At 37.8% G+C, this 10,675-nt stretch overlaps 1 protein-coding gene across 1 annotated transcript; it reads right to left on the bottom strand.

Moving 5' to 3' along the window:
- Positions 1-8,999: 8,999 nt before the first annotated feature.
- Positions 9,000-10,441, bottom strand: LOC311630125 (heterogeneous nuclear ribonucleoprotein A3-like; the record flags this gene model as incomplete). Its single annotated transcript, XM_084898921.1, is given in 2 exon segments — positions 9,000-9,951; positions 9,953-10,441. Coding segments are annotated over 2 exon segments (1,137 nt in total). The 3' UTR covers positions 9,000-9,303.
- Between the last annotated feature and the right edge of the window lie 234 nt (positions 10,442-10,675).

The raw sequence follows: 10,675 nt of genomic DNA, 5'->3' as shown, positions 1-10,675 counted from the left end.
AATATGCAAATTGACCATCACTCCAACATATAAGATGGCTGCCCCCATGTGGACACAGGATGGCCATCACAAGATGGCCAGCAGGGGAGGGCAGTTGGAGGGACTAGGCCTGCAGAGGAGGCAGTTAGGGGTTACCAGGTCTGCAGGGGAGGGCAGTTAGGGGCAATCAGGCTGGCAGGGGAACAGTTAGGCATCAATCAGGCTAGCAGGGGGTGATTAGGGGATGATCAGGCTGGCATGCAGAATCAGTTAGGGACAATCAGGGAGACAGGCAGGCGAGCAATTGGGAGCCCTTGAGGGGTCCCAGACTGGAGAGCTGCAGGCTGGGCTGCGGGACACAACCCCCTGTGCACAAATTTCATGCACCAGGCCTCTAGTAAAATGTAATTTTTAAAAATATAGTATATAACAATTGGCTATATTAAAAAGTGAACTCTCTCAGACTCGTGTAATTTTCTTTTACAATATATTTCCCTTCCCTCTTGTTCAAGATTGGGGAATAGGTTAAAGAGGATTGGAATACAAAGAATCTTCATGGCATAGTAACTAATTATGATTCTGGAAGTTAAAGAAAAGTCAAAAGGTTTCTGAGCTCTCTATCTTAGATGGCTGGGTAGGTGTGTTGTGATGGAGTGAGATAGGGATTATCAGAGCAGCAATAAATTTGAGAGAGGAAACAGATGATTTTGGTCTTAAGAAGAAGAGGGAATTTTATTTTATATTATGTATTTGAGAAATATATAGGCATCAGTTTCTTAGATCTTTCTCCTGAAGCTGTTCATTTATTTGAAATGACTTTATGCATAAAAGGGTGTTTTACCTGATCCGAAAAATGGTGGTTCTCTTCTATAGCAGTAATGGAGATTGAACTCCAGGATGAGCTCTCTGAAAGCTCTAGTAAACAGTGAATCAGCATATATTTATTGAGAGTTCTCTATGCCAGAAATAGTGTCAGCTTCAGAATAATGAGCAAGACAGACCATGTTGCTACATTCATGAGCTCTTTTCCTGGGGAGTTGGAAATTGCAGAGGCCTTATTCTGAAAGTCAAAATGGAGCATTTCAGTTCTCCTATTTGCAGTCATTGCTAGAGATGTAGACAAGCGATTTGGGGCAAGATCCAGGAATATAAAATTGAGATACTTTATGTGGTCAGGGATCTAACTCACTGAGACATACGACAGCTCTGATTCTGCTTCACTCAGCCTCACACCTTGCTCCATTAAACTCAGGGATATGCCTATATTTCCTAATTTCAGAAGGTAAGGGAGAGTATATGGAAGTTCTGGGTACATGAGCCTTTTCTTTAGAATCAAATTATGGCATAAGTGTTACTACAAAACCAAGCTACAGTTATAGCAATTCCAGTGACAGTTCGTTGAAAGGCAGAATAAATGTGGTACTCTCTTGCTCTTTGTAGTAAGATTCCTTCCACATGGCTGAATTGATATTTGTTTGGTGTGCATGGCATACATGCTAGAAAAACAGTTTGAATTTGTGAGCCACTCGGTTCTAAATTGGCTTTTTTTTTTTTTTCTGAGACCTTCTTGAATTTCATTCATTAAACATTCACCCAAGCTTCTTATTCTGAGGAAAGAAAGGTGGTGTCATTATTTTAAATAATGTAACACTCTTTGCTCCCCTGGTAGATTTAATAGCACTCGGGCAATCATTACATCATTGCTTTTACACATTTTTGATTCAATAATTTAAACTATTAATTTGCTTTAAATAGGTTTCATCTAACATTTAAATTAGATAAAACAGGTTTTGTTTATTTATTAAGTGCTAACTAATTATTTCAAACATGTTTTGGTTGCTTTAAGAATGATATACAATTGCCAAAAGTCAGTCAGCCCATTCTAAATGTTGAAATATTTATATTAGCTTTGAATTTATTGATGCTTTTTAAAGTTATCCTGAATTTAAATACATTTAAATAAATGAAAGTTTTGTGGCAGATTTTGAATACTTTAAAACTCCAATGTTATTTGGCGGCATTGAGAAGGTCATATATTGTAGATGTATACCACTCAGAGTTGTAGTATAAGTTTTGAGGTTTAGGTCACAAGTTCATGCCAAGATTAACTTCATCATGACCAATGCTATTACCATCTAAGACCTACTTGCTGGTATTTGAAATGATTTGATAGTCTCAAAGTAACCTTTTTAAACCATATATTTCTTACCATTTTCCTCCCAATAAAATAGGTCTGAAAATGTTAGAGTGACTTTTTTCTTTTATGTTTAAAAATCACAACTGTAACTTGGAGAAAGTTAGGATAAATGTTTATTTGCACTTACTTCAGAAAGAATTTTAAATAGTACAATGACTTACGTCCAACTTTTAAAGTTTGGTGGGTTTCATTGTCGGTTTTTTTTCATTTATTTTTGGTTAGAGGAGACTATGTCAATAAAAATCTATATTTAAAGAAAGGAAATACATAAAAAATTACTTCAGAAAAATGTTATGTTTTTATTCTATTCTCTTTGGCATTTAGGGTCTAAGGGTGTGTAAGTATGCCCCAGAAACCAGATGTGTGGCCTTTTAAGTGTTAGCCATTATTTAAACCAGAGTTGGCACCTGAAGAGTTTGGGACTTAACTCATTATTGATAGGGGGAAAAAGTCTTGTATTCACCAAGGAGGGCAGCCACTTATGACTGTACGAATTCTTCATTGCTGTTCAGTGTTCAAACTCTATGAGTCTATGCAGGTGATTTATACAAGGCTTTCATCTTGTATGCTATTTCATTTCTATCTGCTTAGTTTCCTAAGCCTTAATTTATTCATGGACCCTCAATCCTATTATTTAGTATTATTAAACACTTGCTTATTATGAATGATCTGATTTCAACTTTTCAGGCAATGCTGTAGGCAGTGAAACTACCCTTCACCTACAACACACATGTATGCCAAAAGCAATGTTAGTGTTTCTGCAACAAGTATTAACATTTAAAGCAGTGCTTCATTCTCCTGGAACTGTTTTGTTTTCTTCCTGCTATTATTTTTATCTCTCTCGGTGTCTAAGAAGTTTATGGCAACTTAATAGCTAAATATTGATTTGAAATCACTATGTGTTATTAAATAAATAAAAATAATAGAATACAGAATTTAAGAACTATTAACCTACACAAAACCTTTTCCCCTTCAATATACCTACATCTCTAGTATTTAAAGTCACAGCTCCCCACATTTGCATATGACATTTCATCTGGAGTTTCTCTTAAAAAAACAATGAATTGATGAAGGGGGTTCTTTAGGAAGAGGAAGAAAATAAAGATAAAAATTATGAACAACAAATACGTAACTATCAACAAGTGAATCAAAAACCAAGGGAATTAAAAAATCTGATGAACAATATTAACTGTTGTATATAATAGAATCAGAGGTATGGAAGGGGAGTGAACTGACAATTCTCAGGGAAATGGGGAGTGAGGGGTGCGGGAAGAGACTGAACATAAACTGTGCACCTATGGATGAGGACAATGGGGCGAGGGGAAAGGGCAGAGGGTGGGGTGGGAACCTGGTGGAGGGGAGCAATGAAGGGGAAAAAAATGAGGAACATTTGTAATAATATGAAAAATAAAAGATTTATTAAAAAAACAACAACAATGTTTTCTGAAGATTCTCCCATGTTAAAGCATCATTATTAATTGCATAATTTATTTGGCTCCATGTTAGGATTTTTTGTGTCTGCATTTGTTGTATATGCAGTTAAGAAATATAGATGTAAAGTAAAGCGCATGAAATACTTTATGATCAATCTCAGTCAGTTCTCAGGACTTGAAACCCACTCAGAGTATCTGTCTCCTTGCACTTTCCCAGAGTCAATTTTCTGTCTAACCTCCTTGGAAACTGTAACTTTATTCTCATAATGATTGGTTTGGTCGTTTATGCCATAATTTCTGTTATTACTTTTTCCATTTGTCTAGAGATGTAGGTCGTACATTGATCTTGGTTTTCTTGACTGTAAGTTACAGGTTTACCACTTGAGACTTGGGGGGAAAAATCAAGCTTCTTTAAATATATCCACTTCTTGGGTGTTTTATGATTCATTCACCATTGCTTCCAGTTGATATCTATCCAATTCAGCGAAACCATTCTCTTAGCCTTGCTGAGTTCAATTTTGGATTCATTGATATTATCAACTAGGAGAGATACTGGGAGAGTTGATTGTGAATGTAGTGCTTTATCTGCATGGAATTGCACCAGGCCTTCTGCAGAGTGCGATTTCTGAAAATTGTATGTGGGTATTTGGTTGATTGAGGCAAGTCAATAATATCACAAATAAGAAAAAATATAGCATGAGATATGAGAAGGCATTATGACTGCAATCCTTGTCAGTTATATTTATTACTACTGTGAAATTCACTGGTGTATTTTGAGAGAAGTTCACAGGCCTGTACTAGATGTCTCAATAATATAATGAGGAAAGAACTTTAAGTTAAGGCAGGGGTGGCTGATTACATTAGAGCAGGAGCCTGGCTGTTACTTCAGCTCCAGCCATATCAGTACTTCCTCTCTAATTAGTTCTTTATTATGTTCTCTCTTGAATAATCCTGTTGTAAGCTAACTGTTGTTGGGGACAGTTTGGGCTGTGTGGCATCTAAACTAGTCTGGTGGTGGGCAGCAGACTAAATTGTGGAAAGGTGAACATTGTGCTTTTGAAAACCATTATCTCTCACAAAACTCTATGTCTAGTGTTGACATGTCTTTTAAATTATAATCTTCTACTTCCAAATGCATTCTGGGCTCCAATGCATAGAAAAATGCCATCACAAACTCAACATAACTCCCTATATTCTTCCCTCAATCAACTTTTTCTTGATTTCCTATAAACAATATAATACTTTTTATACATACTGAGGATTAAAACTTGTCAATATGACTTATTCTTTTTCAACCACCATATATAATCTATTGAAAGTCCTAAAAATTGTCTTACAATGTTTATCCCATTGTATGGTTCACATTTCCCCTGTTATCCTTTTATTTCAAGCCCTAAATACTTCTCACATGGACCCTTTCAACAGTTAGATGAGGAATATCAACCCTCACTTGGCTATTCCCCTTCCAACTCATAATATATAAATAGGCAGATTAGTCTTTACTAAAATATGGCTATCACTCCCTTGTTCTAAAACATTTTATGACACAATTGCCCACCAAATTAAGTGTTAGTTTCCTGATCTTGCATTTTAGATGTCAAAAATAAAAATGCAACACATCCATTTAGTTATACAATATAATGCATTTCTCCCCTATATAAATCTTGTATTTCAGCTAAAAAAGACACTTTAAAAATATCTTGTATTGATTTCGTAGAAGAAGGGAGAAAGAGAGAGAAAGAGAGAGAGAGAGAGAGAGAGAGAGAGAGAGAGAGAGAGAGAGAGAAACATCAGTGTTGAAAACCACTGATTGGCTGCCACCTGCTTGCCCACCTGCTGGGGATTGAATCTACAACCTGGGCTTATATGTCCTTGATTAGAATCCATCCTGGGACCCTTCAGTCCACAGACCAACACTCTACCCACTGAGCCAAAAGAGCTAAGTCTACAAGAGACACTTTGGAGTGACTGGGACAATGATTATGTGGGAACAAAAGGAGATGTGAGAAAATAGAGGCAATGGCTAGAGTTAGAGTATAATTAAGTTCCTGTATATCACATTATCACATTTTTATTCTCACTTACTAAGTATAAGGAAATATGTGCTAGTATGTACTACGTGATAAGAGCATGTAAAGGAATATAAGAATATAAGGTGGATCCTCTGCCTATGAAAAATTTATATTTTAATGATAATTAGATCACATGAAGCATTAAATAATAAAATATTTAAATTTATAAGAAGAGATGTCCTAATGCAAAACATAATTGTTTGATGGATTTTTCAATTTTTATAATATTACAGGACATAGAGATCAGTTTAGATTGAATTAGCTTTAGAGAATAGATGGGAGTAGTTACCTGGTCTTGAAAGATACAGAGTAGTGACCAGGACCTGCCCTGTGGAGGAGGATCCAGGTATTATTAGAAAAGATATTGTACTATCTTTGTTGGATAAGTTTGGTAGTAAACTTACAAATCTTATGACATCTATGAATTGTTTCCCATCCTCTTGGAAGTGGTGTCATTGTGCAGTGCATAATCTGTACAGGCAAATACAGCAGCTGTGGAAACAGCAGTGAATAAGATACTCAAGGATTCTGCTCTCTCTGGGCTTATCTTCTGCCAAGAAGAAGAGAGTTTTTGCCAGCACAATGAACTTATAGGGCTCATAGAGTGCATTCCTAAAATCATCTTTATTTTTGTCTCCTGCAGTCTCTTTTCATGTACTTAGTGGAAATGAGCCTTCCCCTGACTTCTGCCTGAACGCTGTGGCAGTCCTATGACCTTTCTTACCATTCTCAGGTAATGAACTGTTTTAGTCATTGGAATCTCAGTTTGACTTACATCTTCTTCCCTTCCCTGTATGAAAGCCTATGGTCTGAGAAAGAGTGTGGTTATTGACCCTCTCTTTCGTTGTTTAGCTGCCGTTCTGACTCTCCAATTGTGGAGCATAACAATGGAGGGAAGGAAATGGGGTCAGATAATCCTTACTTGATTGATGCTGTTACTACACAGCTTCTCTTTGCCTGCGGCCCATTTCTCACACATCCTTTCTGCTAACAAACTCTGGGAGTTTGGACTGATCCTAACATGGTCACCTGTCCATTAGAGTAGCCAGCAGCGCCGTCTCTGATCTATTAGGTTTCTCAGATGAGAGTCAGACTCAGTTCACCCTACACTCAAAATCCAAGGGTCACATAGCAAGCTCCAACAGGTCCACTTTGAGTCTCATGTCCTAGGCTTGGGGTTTGGGAAACGGCATTCCTCCACACATGTACTCTTCTACCTGGGGGACCAGGAGAAAGGGTAATCAAAGCTTAGTTCTCAACAAAGTAATGCTCATAAAAACCCTCTTTTTCCATTCTTTCATCTCTTTATTTAGTTGATATTAATTTATTATCAAATCCCTTACTACTCAAAATGTGGTCCATGACCCAAGAGTATTAATATAACCTTGGAAATTATTAGAAATGTAGATCTTGTGCCCAGCCCAGATCTGCTTAATCAGAATTTGCATTTTAACAAGATTCCCAGGCAATTTATGTGCACATTCAAGTTTGAGGAGCACTGATCCAATTTATTTTAGCTTCTTACTTTAAAGTTTCTACTGGTAATCTACCTCATACTTCAGGTTGATATCTAATATCTTATTTTGGTACCTCAAAGGACATTTACAATTTAGGATCTTGTTACATAGAAAATAAGCAAAAAAATAAAATAAAAATAAAAATAAAAACAATCAGTTCATGATATTTTCTATGAAGAACATGTAAAAGGGTAATTGTTATGGGTTAAATTGTGAGCCCATATCCCCAACTCATATTTTGAAATCCTATTTCCACTACCTCAGAATGTAAACTTATTTGAAAATAGAATCATTGCCAATGTAATCAGATAGACTAAGATGAGCTCATTCTGGAGTAGAATGAAGCCCTGATCCAAAATGACTGGTGTCCTTATGATAAGAGGAAAAGTTGGACAAAGAAATGCACACAAGGAGTATATCATGTGGGGATGAAGGTAGAGATTGGATGCCAAAGTTTGCTAATAAACTTCCAGAAACTGGGAAAGGGATTATGAAACAGATTCTTTTCACAGCCTTTAGAAGGAACCAAAGCTGATGGCACCTTGATCTCAGACTTCCAGCCTCTAAAACTGCGAGACAATAAGTTTCTGTTGTTTAAGCCACCCATTTTGAGATAACTTGTCTTGTGAGTTAGATTTGGGAGGGGGAGCACAGGACATTATCACAATTTACAGAGGAAGGTCAGGAAACATGGAGGAGTTAAATCAAGTGTCACCCACAAGAGCAGGAGAAACAGGAGTGGAACCTGCTTCTTCTCACCCCAATTGCTCATACTAGTATTTTCTAGTAATTCATGTGCAGCCTCCTCTAGGACCTTTGTAGGCAGTGAATGCCTATTTGTCGATGTGACAACATCAAAATAGTGTCCTGCTTTGGAAAATGTAAAGTGAAGGGAAAAGGGCAGTTTCTGGTAAATGGAAGTAATTCTCAGCAGGCTGAATTTTTACCCAGTTAGCGTGAAGGAATTTTGCTCATGTAATGAGAATGAAAACATATTGAAACAAATAACCCAAGTTTTCCATTATAGTTCTAGAAGAGGGGCATTTTGCTCCTTATTTGTATTCTATGCTTAATTGTTCCTTTCTGTTGTGCTGGAGATGAAAGTGTTCTGTGGTCCTACTCTAACAGCTGTCCATTAATTTGCAAACAGGCTGGAGGAGTGACTGTGTGGTGTATAGACTGCAGGCTGGGGAGATCTGGGGCATTGGTGGGAAACCTAGGAACATGGCAGCAAAAGTGTGAGACAGGTGAACTTGCTCTTCTCTTGGTATCTTACGCCTTTAAAAAGAAAATTAGTTTTTAATGATTGCCATGCATATTCACATTGAATTCTCACAACACAACTTAATGTAAATATATATATATATATTTTTGAATTTTGAGAGTTTTCATTTGAAGGTAAATCTTAATGTCATCAGAGTCATAAATATGCTAATTTAAATACCCAATTCTATTTATCTAAAACACACATTACAAACATACAAATATCTATTCTCTCCACATATCAGAGCCCATTCATTTCATGTTTGGAAATGGGGAGAATAGATTCCCCTTAAATTGCAAGTCAGTAGGTGTTTCTTTACAGTTAACTTTAGCAAAATTCATACAAAATAGCTATTAACAATGATCATCTTGTTAACTCACAAGGAAACACCTTCAAAACTGCATTTTGTTAAAGTTTCTGTACTAAAATGTAGAAAAACTGAACTACACAAATATTGAAAAGTTAAAATTCCTTAATTTTTTATTCCTGGTACCACTACCACAATTTACAGGGCAATATGCCTGATTTAATGAAAAGACAAAGAAAAAGACAAAGCTACAACAGATAAAAGACCTCAGGAATGTACATCTAATTGACACTACATTGCATTAATCAATCACTGCACTTTTTGCAAACTGTGGCTATGACAGTCCTGAACAAGAAGGGTTTCCTGTTTAAGCTGCAGTAACTTTTCTGAGTATGGATCATCGTTCCTCCTGTGGCTGATTTTTACAGTTCCTCTAATGCATTTGGGACGACTGTCTCAAAGTAACCTGCAGCTTTCCTGACAACTCCTCTCTCTCTCTCCTGCTAAGAACTGTAGCCCTTTTCTGCTGAGTTTTTAGAACCTTCTGCTACCATACCCACCACTTTCACCACCAGATCCATAACCACCACCATAGGGGCTGCCCAAGCTTCTTCCACCAAAACTACCCCCCTTCATTGGTCCATAATTTGATTGCTGTTGTCCACTGTAATGTCCAAAATCATTATAGTTTCCACCTCCACCATAGTTACCACCAAAATTTCCCCCTTCATTGTAACCATCGTATCCTCCACCACCGCCACCATATCCACCACCTTGGTTTCCATATCCTGGTCCACCACCACCACTATGGTTGCCACTACTACTATAACCAGGACCACCGCTATAGTTGCCACCATCACCTCCAAATCCATTATATCCACCATCACCTCCTCCATAACAACCTCTGCTGCCACCTCCACCACCGTAGCCTCCTCTTCCACCTAAGTTTCCACCACGGCCAAAGTTACCTCCACCACCTCCAAAGTTTCCTCCCCGACCCATGAAATTGCCAGATCCACCTCCACGGCCTCTTTGTGATCCAGCAGACTGCATTTCTTGTTTGGAAAGGGCCTTTTTCACTTCACAATTATGCCCATTAATAATGTGGTATTTCTGAACAACAATTTTATCAACTGTATCATGATCATCAAAAGTTACAAAAGCAAATCCTCTTTTTCCCCCCACTCTGCCTGTCCTCCATAACTTCTATGGTTTCAATCTTGCCATACTTTTCAAAGTAGTCTCTCAAATTATAGTCTTCTGTATCTTCTTTAATACCACCAACAAAAATTTTCTTCACTGTTAGATGGGCACCAGGTTTTACAGAATCCTCTCTATGTACAGCTCTCTTTGGTTCCACTACACATCCATCAACCTTGTGTGGTCGAGCACACATTGCTGCATCCACCTCTTCAACATAAGAGTAAGTCACAAAACCAAAGCCCCGGGAACGTTTTGTTTGGGGGTCTCTCATCACCACACAATCTGTGAGGGTGCCCCATTTCTCAAAATGTTTTCTTAAACTGTCATCTGTAGTTTCAAAGCTCAGACCACCAATAAACAGTTTTCTCAACTGCTCTGGTTCCTTAGGATCATGGCCCTCCTCCTCACTGCAGCGGTGGCGACGGCCGGAGTCGGGCTGGGGGCGGCCGGGCGGCGGTTTTACCTCCATTTTGAGACCGGACTCGCCTCTTCCAACTCGAGTTCAATCTTAATGTAAATATTTTAACCTCTAGTTTCCTAAATAGGCCCTTGGGACTCAGAGGTTAAGTCACTTAGTTTATGGGAGCTTGTGGACTCTTTGAGCCAGCTATCTGGATTCAGATCCCAGCTTCATCCCTCACAAAGCTCTGGGACTTGGTGCAATTGTTTAAATTTTCCGTAACTATTAGTTTTTATCTCTTAG

Source organism: Pipistrellus hanaki (assembly GCF_964339955.1).
Source record: "Pipistrellus hanaki genome assembly, chromosome: 11".
Lineage (NCBI taxonomy): Eukaryota > Metazoa > Chordata > Mammalia > Chiroptera > Vespertilionidae > Pipistrellus > Pipistrellus hanaki.
Note: the sequence above shows the minus strand (reverse complement) of the source record. Positions and strands in the feature narration are given on the sequence as shown.